Genomic DNA, 13,318 nt, shown 5'->3' on the forward strand with positions numbered 1-13,318 from the left:
TACATCTTGCATTCATCAGGTATAAAAGGGGAGCCAGGCCAAGGTGGTAGCACCCCTGGACCTCATGGAGAACCAGGAGCTAAAGGAGAAATTGGCAGATCTGGAATTCAAGGTGAGTGACATATAAGCGTCTGGATTTTCTTCATGTGACAAATTAATTTCAACCTTGAAATTTTGAGGATTGCTCTGTGAACATAATCTTGCCTTTTCATCAATTAAATGATATTAACGTGAAGATTACTTGCCCTCATTTCCTTTTCGTCATGTTATTGGCTTCAGGTGAAAGTGGCCAGACTGGAGATCCAGGGCTGCCAGGTTTCCCAGGTCAAAAAGGTGACAATGGAGCCCCTGGTATTGGATTTCCTGGCCCATCTGGTGCCAAAGGTAAGATTCTACATTTTGACCCCATATTACCTCAACATGGAAGCTTTACAGACTTTAAATGGGTAAAAGGATATTTCTTTTTTTGAAATATCTCTTTATTAATTTGACAGGTATCGTGATACAATAATCATTAAGGACCAATTTTTTCTTGGTAACATGTCACATACCCCCCCTCCCCACCCATACATATACACACGCAGACATACACACACACACACACACACACACACACACACACACACATACACACACACACACACACACACACACACACACACACATAGACACATAAATTACAATAACATAACCATACCGGGGGGGGGAAAGAAAAGACAAGCACAAAACAACAACAACAAAAAAAAACCCACAAAAATAATATAATAATACTAAAGAAAAATAATATTAATAAGAAAAAAATATAATAGTAAAAATAAAAAACAACGCTATAACAGTGATTGTTATATAGAGCATAGTTAAAGAATCAACTGTCCTGTAGTGTCTTTAATTTGGTTATATAATTGAGCACAGGGCCCCAGACAGATTCACATTTTTCACATGATCCCTTCAAGTTGTACTTAATTTTCTCCAAATTTAAGAACATCATGAGGTCCTTTAACCAGTCCGAAGCTTTGGGGGGAAATGGTGACTTCCATTCCAATAATATTCTTCTGCGAGCTAAAAGAGATGGATATTTCTTAAGGAAAATTAATAAAAAAGTAATGCTACAGAGACAAAATCTTTGAACAATGTTTCTAGGAATCAGTGGAACCCCGGGAGCTCGAGGATTACCAGGAGAGGCAGGAAGACCAGGACAGGATGGCTTCACTGGACAATCCGGTTCCCCTGGACAAAAAGTTTGTATTTTTGTATTCAGTTACTTTTTATATACGGTGGATGTTTAGATGCCGGCACACACTGTGAATAAGACTCAACATGGGGCTTTAAGCGTTCAGGTTTCAAGAATTGAACAATTATTAACTTTTCAATTTAGAGGATACACTGGGATATCTAATTGTTGTGAGTTTAGATGGAAATTCACATTTATTTGTATTTTTTGCAGGGTGAACCAGGTCGAGGTCTTCCAGGCCCAAAAGGACTTCAAGGCCAACCAGGAATTACTGGCTACTCAGGTGAGAAGGGAACCATTGGATTACCTGGTGTTCCTGGGCAAGAAGGCCAGACGGGACCTCCAGGTGCTCAGGGAATCAAAGGTACAGCACAACATTTCAACACCTCCAATTTGAAATGAGGTTCAAAGTAGTCCTTCCTAGGCGGATCTTCTCTACCTTGTACATCATTGTTTTTCTTCCATCTTTTAAATTAGGTGACTCGGGACCACCGGGGCTACCTGGACTGGTTGGCTCACCAGGTGCTCCAGGAAAGGGCTCCTCTGGAGCTCCCGGACCACAAGGACCACCTGGAGAGCCTGGACCATTTGGTAACTGCAAACTCAACATCCCAAACATAGACCCCCTTTTCCTAATGTATAAAACATTGCAGTTACAGAAGTTATTTTCCTCACCTGAATCTCTGATGTTGTGGAAATCTTCATTATATGAATGTGAATGTTGAACAGGTCAGGAGGGTGTGAAAGGAGAAAAGGGGTACCCAGGTCCTCCTGGTCTGGACATGCCAGGGCCTCAGGGAGAGAAGGGGACCCAAGGGTTCCCTGGAGGGCCAGGATCTAAAGGACTACCGGGGTCACCAGGTTTCCCAGGCAGAGACGGACTGATTGGAAACCAAGGTGATGGAAATTAACAGCAAAAATTAAATAAAAAATCAGATTGAAAAATGTCTAGGATTTGGAGTTACTTTCTTCATGTTGGTGTGTGTGGGTTTTTTGTATTCTTCTTGTGTTGATGTTTTTTCATCTGCACAAGTTTGCATCAGCGAGTTTCTACTATTGCAATTTAGCCATTTTGTTGTTTAGTGTTCTTTTCTTACAAGTAATGTCACAAAGGGGGAAAGCAGGGTTGACTCTTTTGAGGTGAAATCTGAAAAATTCTAAGTCAATTCCCTCAGTGATTCCACACACACAGTTTTTTGCAAGATGATTGGCCCCTAGTGCGTTGTAACCTAATTATTTATTATATTTTTTTGAAGCAATATCATTATTCTATCTGTTTGTTTGGCAGGTCCCAAAGGTGAAATGGGAGTCATCGGCACTCCAGGAGTACAAGGATTCCCAGGACCAGCTGGTACACCTGGATCCCCTGGTATAAGAGGTGAGAAATCAAATACAACTTTTCATAGAGTTAAAGCTTCTTCAACCTCTTGTGAACCATTTTCAGGGTTTTTAGATTATCAATAATTTCTCTTTCCCCCAGGTGACCCTGGTAATACTGGTCTAAGAGGGGTCAATGGAGAGCCTGGACCTAAGGGAGAAAGGGGAGAGCAAGGTATTCCGGGTCCTCCTGGGAAAATGTCAGTGGGTGAGATGGAAAACATGAAAGGGGAAAAGGGAGACCTTGGAGACAGAGGTACAAAACAATATACTGGACTTTGGTGCTATTGAGAGTATTTAAATTCTGTATATTTACTGATACATTTAGAAAGCTCCTAAGGTGATGTTTTGCTAAATTTTGCTGTCAGGTGATCCTGGACACACAGGGCTGAAGGGCCACCGCGGACTTAGTGGAGACCCTGGAATGCCAGGCAAAGATGGAGAACCTGGATCACCTGGACAACCAGGTGAGCAACTATGAAATATGTAAAAGAATCATGAAGTATGTAGACTTCATATGTTTTATTGATGTGTTAAATGTTGTTTCCTTCTCCGCTTCATTCATCGTACCATTATTTAAGGTAACACCAATAAAAGTGGGTGGGAAATACAAATTTGAATAATTTTTTCAATCTCTGATGTGTCACAGGTGAGAAAGGAGACTCTGGTTTTCCTGGAGAGACCGGTAGTATGGGACCAACTGGACAGAAAGGTGGTGTAGGAGAGATGGGAATACCGGGTAAGAAATTCACATTTAGTGAAGTCCACAAACATGTCTTATATCTTAGTATCAAAAACATCTGTAAAAGCTGTATTGAGGATATTTCAAGCAAGGATATGCCTACATTTTCCATTAAATTTCAGGAAACAGTGTTAACAGACGTGTATACTTATATACTAATATCTGTATTTTATCTGCTTTACATGATTCTATGTGCTTCTGTAGGTCCTTATGGTCCAAAGGGTACTAAAGGAGACAGTGGAAAACCTGGACATCCTGGATTCAGAGGCACAGATGGACAAAAGGGAGACACGGGAGCAGCTGGTGAGCCAGGTATTGGGCTCCCAGGATTTCCAGGAGAAAAGGTAATCCACTGATTTAAAAACCTCTGTTATGTAATAAGTTGTACCAAAAGATCTGTGATTATAGACGGACAGAAACATCAACAAGGCTCTTTAAAGGCTTTATATGCGATTTTTTGATCCAGCAGATGTCGCCCTTGAGCACCAGCATGAAACCAAAACAACTCGCGCTGCATTGTTGTGTTAGCATGCTAATGCTAGCGATCTTTATTATGCTCGTATCTTCACACTGCATGTAAATTTACCTGAAATGAGCGTGATCTAGAAACACAGTTAAGCAGTGAGTATAGTATGTTATTCTTCTTTTCTCTAGTCCCTCAATTAAACAACTTTTATACGTGAGGGGAGGAGTCAGCCGGCCGTCCCGATGATGTAAACAAAGTGAAGATAGGACTCTGAAAACTCTGAAAACATCACAGACAGTGGGACTCGGGTGTTACACCCATTGTAGACAGTCATGACTCACAGAGTTATTTTTAGAGGATATACTTGATTTCTATTATATTTAAGTGTGAAGAATCACATAGAAAGCCTTTAACATTGACTGCTCAACTTATGGGCGCTATAAATAGCTGTGAGAGTACTTGCAATGCTTGAAAAGCCATGAAACTCTGTTAAATCATCAGCACACAGGATAAGATACTCCTATGGAATCCTGGTGCAAAATTCAGTTATAGGACTTTAGATTGAGTAATATGCATTGTTACAAATGCCAATTATTTTTAACGTAGGGCTTTTTAACTCTATACCAAAACATTTCTTCTTTCATTCTAGCTCACTGTTGAAAGTGTGATCCACAGACTATGGCTTTCTCTTAGTGTCTGTCTGTCCTTTTAGACTCGTTACTCAGAGATAACTCCAGTGCAACAACAAATATGACTTTGTAATGCGATAAGGATGGACTAAGAATTTCTCGGATATAATCTAAAGGGAGGTAGTCATAGAAATGTTTGTTTTTATGGCATCTTTGTATTTTCCACATAATCTATTTAGTCTTAATAATACTCAGTACCTATTAGTTTTTACTTCACATTTCTTCCTGTTCCTGTTCTCTAACAGGGTCAACCAGGCCTGTCTGGAGGCCCAGGATCACCTGGAGAGAAGGGTCTGAGGGGTCAGGAGGGAATGCCTGGAAAGCCCGGACTGCAAGGATCCCAAGGAGAGAAGGGAAGCAGCGGGTTTCCAGGTCAGATTGCAGTCTATGTTGTTGCATTCTTCCTAATGTGTATAAAAAAAAGCTAAAATCTTAATAATGTAAATTGGTATAATATGAGCTGTTCTTGTATTTTATGTTTGTGTTTATGTATGGTACAGGTCAGCCAGGTAGACCAGGGGAGAAGGGTACACCTGGGCTACCAGGGTCTGCAGGAGAACCTGGACGTGACGGTCAACCTGGTAAATTATAGGATTATTCAATCAGCCACATAGTACTAACAATTAAAATGTTATTTTATTTCTAGAGGTATGACAAACCACTGCACAAAGAAGAATTTATTGTCAAAAAAAGCAGCTGGAAACTAAATTAACCAGAGAGCTCTGAGGACACTTCTCAAAGCTTAAAAGACTGCTTTACTCTTAAACTAGCCTCAGAGTAAATTAATTGAAGTATCATTCTGAAGCTGCTCGATCTTTTTGTCACATCTCAAATTATTATTTTGAAGTGTTTCTTTATTAAATTAGAATAAACTTTTATGATCAGCTGTCATGTTTCACCTCAAAGATCAGTATGAGCTCAGGGAATGGTTCCTTTATCAAACCAGGCACAGCAACTGGCTGAACATCTAACCAGAAAACACTGAGTAACGTAACAGCTAGACCTCAGCCATAATGTGTAACATTAAAATAACAGTGTGTAATATCTAACCTACAGGTGAAGGAGGTCTGCAGGGACCTTCTGGTCCTACCGGAGAGAAGGGAGAAGCTGGAGTTGACGGTATACCTGGATCCTCAGGGGAGAGAGGAGACCCAGGTAAGTGTCCGCCATAAAATGTTGATACAGTATTTTTTTATCAAAAACAGGGAGTCTTTCCTCATGAAGTTATTGATTTAAATTCATGGAGAATGACAACATGTTGTGTGAATTCTGCAAATTAGGAGAAATTAAGTAATCAGGTTTTCTTTTGTATTGTAACAGCGCTTCTTGGATGATGTTGATTATCCTCGGTTGTCTTGCCGTTAACTATAACACTAAACAGACTTAATTAAAGATATATATTCGGGTGTGGGTAAGTAAAAGCACGGGGACACCTTCTGCTGTGCGTCTCATACGGTTAATGTCCGTCCGTAACAGAGCATGACATATCCAGACTGACCAACAACAGCGACACCTTACTTGTCTTAAAGCAATATCACTCCTCCAACCGTAACCGTGGGTAACCTTAAAGGCATAGTGCATCGTATCAAACAGATACTCTTGTAAAGTACAAATTGTAAATATAAATGAAATTAGCATTAAATCAAATAATGTTTATTATCTCAACCTGAGAAAAAATAAAGATCTATAAAATAAAACTTCACAAAAATAAATCTCATCTCCAGCTTACAGTATGATAAACTTGTGAACACCTTTATGTGAAATTTATGTTCAAAATCCTGATTATATCAACACACGTTTGACAGAGATTTGGTTTCCATTCACTTCTGCTAAATGATAGCTTGAAAGACTTTTACAACAACAACTATATTAACCTTCATCTGGCCCCTCTCAACCACAACGAAACATAATTATATTACTCGTACTTATGTTCTGATACGATGTTTTTTGAACATGAATAATACAATTATGTACAAATAATACAAATGAACTCTTTAAATATAGTTAAAAAACAGTAATCATAGACACAGGGTGTTATTAACCTTTAAAACTAAAGAACTATCCATACCAGTCCCAAAACTATTTTTTTTTAAACTGCCTCTAATGTACTTTTGATCTTTTATTTCCTGCAGGTGTACCTGGTCATGGTTTCCCTGGGCCCCCTGGTGTTCTTGGTAGCAAAGGTTAGAGCCCCTCCATCATCATGTAATCTTTTAATCACTGGAGGCAAGAAGACTTTCATCATGTGGACCTTTTCTTTGCCACTGCAGGTGACAAAGGCAATCCTGGCTTCCCTGGAACTCCAGGTCATCCGGGCATCCCAGGTATCAAAGGCGACAAGGGACTTGCAGGCTCACTGGGACCCCAGGGTGAGACAGGAGAGACGGGTTTCCCAGGTAACTCTCTAGATGGTCCAAAGGGAGACAGGGGAGAAACAGGACAACCAGGAGAAGCAGGTAAACATACACCTGACATATCAGATATAAATAATGTGTTTGAATACCTGTCCCCTTGTTTTTAACAGTGAAGAATCACTTAATAAAAATGTTTTTAAAAAGGCATATCAAAAGTTCTTCTTGTCTAAATCCTTAAACAGGTTCCACAGGAGCACCAGGGCCCTCTGGTGTGCCAGGCAGAGATGGCCTAAAAGGAGAGAAAGGAAACCCGGGTAACCTTGGCCTCCAGGGAGAGACGGGACATAAGGGTGAACCGGGAGCTCCTGGACTTCTTGTATGTCAACAAGATGCTCACCATGACTCAGACGTTTTACCTTATGATGTAGAGTTGTTCATATGAGCTACCTGGGTAACTGTGAATATTTCTGTATATGTGTTTTTGTGTGATACAGGGACAATCTGGGCTACCAGGTATCGATGGACAAAAGGGTGACAAGGGATTGCATGGTGTCCATGGCTTCCCAGGTAAGTACAAAATGTTTGGTGCACTTACCGGTAAGATGTTTTCATGCACACTGTTATTTCCACTTGTCCCTCACAACATGACGGCTAAGTCTTAAAGAGGACATATTATACCTCTTCTCCACCTTTTCAAACAGTCCCCTGTGGTCTAAATGAAACATCTGTGCCGTGCTTTGGTCAAAATATAACATGAATCAAGCACCAGAGGAGGTTTGTGACCCTGTATAAACCAGCTCTCTCAGAACGCTCCGTTTTGGTGTGTGTGTCTCTTTAAATGCAATGAGCCCCGCCCCTGAGTTTTCCCTGGTAGACATCACTACTTCGCTAGCCAGAATAAAAATCGTGGACCTGCGCAAAATTTTGTTCTAGGCTGAGGGATTGAGTCCAGTGGTGGAGATATCAGGGAAGGGTCAATCAATCAATCAAACAATTTTTATTTGTATAGCGTCAACTCGTAACAAGTGTTATCTCGAGACACTTTACAAAAAGCAGGTAAAAGACCTTACTTATTGCTAAATTACAAAGTTTTAAGTTGGTTTGAATCTCAGTTTGTACATGTTCTCTTTACATTATATATGCTTCCTCTGGGAAATATGAGGAAACACTCCATACAGTGTCATTGTAATGCAGATGATACTCAGCTTTATGTATCAATGAAGCCCAATGGCACCAGTCAGGTAGGGGATTCTTTTTACCAGAATCCCACTGTGACATCACAAGTTGAGCAAATTTGAAACAGAGCATTTTTCTCAGTGTTGTAAGACTTATGCAGACCACCAACAAAGGACTGGCTGGGTTTATTTCACATTTTGTGGGTCAGTAGACACTCAGGTTACCTAATATCAATGGCACATGTTTTTTGACATACAATGTCCTCTGCATCATTAAAGAGCGGTGATGAACATACTGGTGAGCAGAAGAGAGTGTGAAGCAGCTTTACTAAGTGTGTGCTGATTGAACTGGTGGCTCACTGTTTGATTCATATAACATCATCCCCTCCCACTCGCTTGCAGTGAATTTTCCTGAATATTTCCTGCTACGTTCATACATCAGCTGCCCCCGACATCATGCAGAAATTTTACTCGGGGGCTGGTGGGAAAAGGTCTAGATGGAAAAAAAGTCTGGGTGAAATATTCACGTGTGTGGTACATAGACATGTTAGAGGAAATATGTGTTTTTACACAGATAATTGAACATTTAAATATACTATTCTGATTGCAATCTCTAGGTACAAAAGGTAATGATGGTGACATTGGATTCAAAGGGGATTATGGAGACAGAGGATTCCCAGGAGTAAAGGGTAACTATTCATATTGTGTTAATATTCAAATAAATTTCTATGTAACTTATCAGAATATTTATGGAATATAAATGGATGTGTGCTGCGTCTATGGGAATCTTATAATTTACACCCATACACTGCTATAAGAAAAAGAGAAAAATATATCTAATGAAACTGTATACTTCAGGCAATGATGGCCCCCCTGGACCCCCTGGACCACACACCTTCATCAAAGGGGATATTGGGTTCCCAGGAATTCAAGGCTTACCAGGACCCCAAGGACCTTCTGGGTTCCCCGGGCAGAAAGGACAGCAAGGTGACATTTTGCTTCAATTCTTTTTTAATCGTTTTATTCCTTCTGGTTATTTAATGTTTTCTTGTTATTGTTATTATTTTCTTCCAGGTTTGACAGGAGTCCCAGGCCTGAAAGGTGACGATGGACTTCCTGGGTATAACGGTCAGCCTGGAGCCAAAGGAGAGTCTGGTTTGCCAGGACCACAGGGTGAGTCTTTCACTCAGATTAAAGATGTTGGTATGAGCTGTTTTAATGTCAATATCATATCTTATTAATTGCCCCATGTCTTCAGGACCCAGAGGACACCCTGGCCCCCCAGGACCTGATGGTGTTCCAGGTCATGTGGGTCCCCCTGGCCCCTCCTCCATGGAACACGGTTTCCTGGTAACCCGTCACAGTCAATCAGTGGAGGTTCCATATTGTCCTGAGGGAACCTCGCTCTTATATGATGGCTACTCCTTGCTCTACATACAAGGCAATGAGCGTGCTCATGGACAGGACTTAGGTAAGAAATGCTATATGAGATAAAATATTGAATAATAAAAAGGATTTAGTTATTTTTATTTATTAAATGTCCTCTCAATGTGTTTCAGGTACGGCAGGCAGCTGTCTAAGGAAGTTCAGCCCCATGCCATTCCTCTTCTGTAACATCAACAACGTGTGCAACTTTGCCTCCCGTAATGACTACTCCTACTGGCTTACCTCCCCTCAGCCCATGCCCATGAGTATGGCTCCCATAACTGGGGAAAGCATCAAACCCTTCATCAGCAGGTACGTCAACTTTTGCATCCATACTCTTCTGTTTTAGTCAAGTTACTATATTTTTTGGGCTTCCGGATGAGCAAATTTTAACCAACAGAAATTGATCTTAAGTGATGTAAAATTATTTAAGGAGTAATAAAAAAAAGTAGTTGTACATAATGCTATACAAAAATACTTGCTATTATAACAACTATACTCAAAGTAATAGGATAAGTTATAAAAGAGGAATAAAGAAGAAATGAATGCAGCCAGCAACAGGTAAAAAAATCAATTAACATTAGAATTAAAGATTTAGAGAGGTAAAGGAAAAGAAGAAAAATATAATTATGGGCTAACATGTTATTGAAGCCTAAAACATTGTTTGCAGATGGCATGGCAGTCATGGCTTCCTTGGAAACATAATTATTTAGCTGGTACAAATCAGGCAAGGGCCCAAGCGCATCACTGAAATTGCTGGTCGCGCTAGAAAGGGAAAACATCATAGGTCTTTTTTGTCATTAAAATAAATGAAGTCTCTCCTCATCCAGTTTTTGATAATGGCTGAGGAGGTTGATCTGTATGCAGGCACTGTCGGATTAAACTGGTAGATAAAATTGTAAGTCATCTGTATAGCAGTGATGCAAAAAAAAAATCTTAAAAAGAGAAAAGGGGGGCATGTACAATGACAATGAAAGAGGCCCCCAAATTGAGCCTTGAGGGATGCCACTTTTGATGGAAGAGTGTGATGACCCGTCTCCCATGTTTAATGGGGAGGTTTTTCTCAGGAAAGAGGTGAACCATTCTAAAAGTGGGACAGTTTGTGGTGGATAGTTGTGCCAGTTAAACGTATTTCACCCCTGGGATTAATAAAGTATTTCTGATTCTGATTCCTAGCCAGAGATCAAGCTGAACATAAATGACACTGGAACCTGAGTCAATGGAGCAAAGAATATCATTATTTATCTGAGGCAGGGCAAAGTCTGTACCATTTATGTTCCCATATTTTTATTATATGCTGCTTATTTGACATTCACATACTTCCCTCCTGTTCTATATGCGTTTGTCCGCAGATGTTCTGTGTGTGAAGCCCCAGCCATGGTGATCGCAGTTCATAGTCAGACTATCATGATCCCATCATGCCCTCAAGGCTGGGACTCTCTGTGGATTGGATACTCCTTTGTCATGGTAAGACGAACAGAATCAGATCTAAGTCTAATACTTTGGTCTTGCAAAAAATCTGATTCTTTGCGTTAACCAAGCCCAATTTGTGTTGATTAAGTAAAAAATGGGAAGCATTTTCCAGAACGGTGCAGACCTTGTTTTGTTAATTTGACACTTTTTTCATTCACGATGTAAAAGCAGCTCCTAAGACGCCATCTGAGAATAACTTATTTCATTTGTTGTAAATTAGCTGTTTTTATTTGCGTGTTTGTGCAGCACACCAGTGCAGGTGCTGAGGGTTCGGGTCAGGCTCTGGCCTCTCCTGGTTCCTGCCTGGAGGAGTTCCGCAGTGCTCCGTTCATTGAGTGTCATGGTCGTGGAACCTGCAACTACTATGCCAACTCCTACAGCTTTTGGCTCGCCACTATTGAAGACAGTGAGATGTTCACGTAAGACAACAATAGATATTGTATTCCATATGTCACAAAAAGGCACTTAACGCCCCATAAACTCATGACATCCCAGTTCGGTGTAGCAAGCATTCTCAAGACAAAAATGTTAAGCCTTTATTTAATTTCAGGAATAGGATGTTATGATCATTTTTGTGTCTTGACACCATCATTAGAACTCAAAGAAGAAGAAGAAGCTTATCTAAAGCAACCAAAACTGTCTACAAAATTGGAGAGAAAACTTTAACTTCATTGCCATAAAAAATGTTACTTCTTGTTGGTTATGGTAGATCTCACACTTGACCCCAACACTTTTTTCATACAGAGTTTTTTCATGTATCAGAGTTTTGGTTGTCTAGTGTAAAAAGAAAAAGGCAGCAATACAAAGTTTCTTTGTACTATATTTTTTACTGTATACCATTAGAAAAAGTGGTTTTATCTTCTCCTTGTCACACCTCTTTCAGATGCTAGGTGTGAAACAACCTTGAAATGTTTAAGATGAAAATGCATAACAGCATTATTTATGTCTTTTAGATTTTGTTATTTAACAAACCTCTTCACATTGATATCAGCTTGCTAATATCCATGGATGTTTGACCTTCTTCTCCCTCTTCCAGGAAACCTATCCCAACAACACTAAAAGCGGGAGATCTTCGAACACACATAAGCCGCTGTCAAGTGTGTATGAAGAGGACATAAACCCCGACACCAGAGTGCTTCTTCCGAAACCCATGAGCAACACAACATGCGCTGACCGCCTTGACCTGTCTTTACTTCCTGGTTCCAAAAGATGGTGCTATTTCCCTGTACGTGTGAGAGGAAAGGGACAAAGACCTGGTTTAAAGAACAGCCGAGAGTTTGAACACAATAACGCGAGGCACAGAGACCAAGCAGCCATTTGCTCCATGCAGAACACTTTTAAAAACATGATCACAGAATGTCTCTAAGGAATGGCACCCAGTTTACCACTGCACTGAAAACACAGCCCTTAAACTGGTAAACTGGTGCTCATTTTTATAAGGGTTGTTTGTGTAGGTCAGGTGCTATTCAGTGTTACTTATCTGCCTTATTCCATTTGGTTTTTCTTTTTTCTTATATCCCCCAGATCCACTGCATTCAAAGATATAGCCACATGTTAATGTAAACTGATATACTTTTGAACTTTCTTCATACATACTAATGTTAAGGATGGGATTTACCACTCACCAAGATGCATGTCATTTGCTAAATCACCATTTTGTTGCAGAAAAAACACACACACACACATATATATATATATATATATATAAATAAATAACCACACTGTTGTAAATATAATGCATTCCTCTCTAACATAGATCTACATACTCTCCTCAGGTTATTATTGTGTGGTATTTAGTCTTTTTTTATTTATGAGAATATGTTGGATTTAAGTGTATCTGAGATTTCCCACGTCTGACAGTGACCGCCTTAGTAACATGCAATACAGCACTGATATAGCATTAGCAGGTTAATGAGTATGTGTGTGTCTGTGTGTGTGAGTGTGTGTAAATGTACATATATGAGGGGATTGTAGCGATGTTTGTTTGTTGATGTCTGCAGAAATGTTGTTGCCAAAAAAAGGACATAAAAATCACCTCCCATATGCCTTTACTCTGTCAGCACATTGTTTATAACAGCTGTGTTAAAGGATTTAGTTGCATAACATTATGTGCCTGAACTCAAAGAAATGCACATGTATATAAACTTACATGTTATGTGCTATTTTGCTCATATACTTGACGGTTCCCATGTGTGAATTACTTTTTTATGCAAATTTCATATTTCATTAAGAGTGAGGGGTCATTGCATCGTTTTTTAAACTTTCAGTTTTAACAGACGGATCGGGAGAACTTTATTTATGTTAGCGTTTATGGAAGATGAGATGGGTTAAAAGGTCTTACAATACAGTATTTCAAGTTAACTTCTGCCGGAGAAGGACCTCAACA

At 39.8% G+C, this 13,318-nt stretch overlaps 1 protein-coding gene across 1 annotated transcript in view; it reads left to right on the top strand.

Moving 5' to 3' along the window:
- Positions 1–12,940, top strand: part of col4a1 (collagen, type IV, alpha 1) — a 46,621-nt gene extending 33,681 nt beyond the window's left edge. The window contains exons 27-52 of the mRNA XM_061053454.1: positions 20–112; positions 280–384; positions 1,141–1,238; positions 1,445–1,595; positions 1,709–1,822; positions 1,961–2,128; positions 2,520–2,609; positions 2,712–2,864; positions 2,977–3,075; positions 3,258–3,347; positions 3,555–3,694; positions 4,751–4,877; positions 5,006–5,086; positions 5,562–5,660; positions 6,638–6,688; positions 6,776–6,961; positions 7,102–7,235; positions 7,354–7,426; positions 8,652–8,723; positions 8,893–9,021; positions 9,109–9,207; positions 9,293–9,505; positions 9,594–9,771; positions 10,812–10,926; positions 11,179–11,351; positions 11,969–12,940. Of these exons, the coding sequence (XP_060909437.1) occupies positions 20–112; positions 280–384; positions 1,141–1,238; positions 1,445–1,595; positions 1,709–1,822; positions 1,961–2,128; positions 2,520–2,609; positions 2,712–2,864; positions 2,977–3,075; positions 3,258–3,347; positions 3,555–3,694; positions 4,751–4,877; positions 5,006–5,086; positions 5,562–5,660; positions 6,638–6,688; positions 6,776–6,961; positions 7,102–7,235; positions 7,354–7,426; positions 8,652–8,723; positions 8,893–9,021; positions 9,109–9,207; positions 9,293–9,505; positions 9,594–9,771; positions 10,812–10,926; positions 11,179–11,351; positions 11,969–12,050 (3,113 nt within the window). The 3' untranslated portion in view covers positions 12,051–12,940. The remainder of the gene's footprint in view (positions 1–19; positions 113–279; positions 385–1,140; positions 1,239–1,444; positions 1,596–1,708; positions 1,823–1,960; positions 2,129–2,519; positions 2,610–2,711; positions 2,865–2,976; positions 3,076–3,257; positions 3,348–3,554; positions 3,695–4,750; positions 4,878–5,005; positions 5,087–5,561; positions 5,661–6,637; positions 6,689–6,775; positions 6,962–7,101; positions 7,236–7,353; positions 7,427–8,651; positions 8,724–8,892; positions 9,022–9,108; positions 9,208–9,292; positions 9,506–9,593; positions 9,772–10,811; positions 10,927–11,178; positions 11,352–11,968) is intronic.
- Positions 12,941–13,318: the final 378 nt, after the last annotated feature.

Source organism: Labrus mixtus, chromosome 13, assembly GCF_963584025.1.
Source record: "Labrus mixtus chromosome 13, fLabMix1.1, whole genome shotgun sequence".
NCBI lineage: Eukaryota > Metazoa > Chordata > Actinopteri > Labriformes > Labridae > Labrus > Labrus mixtus.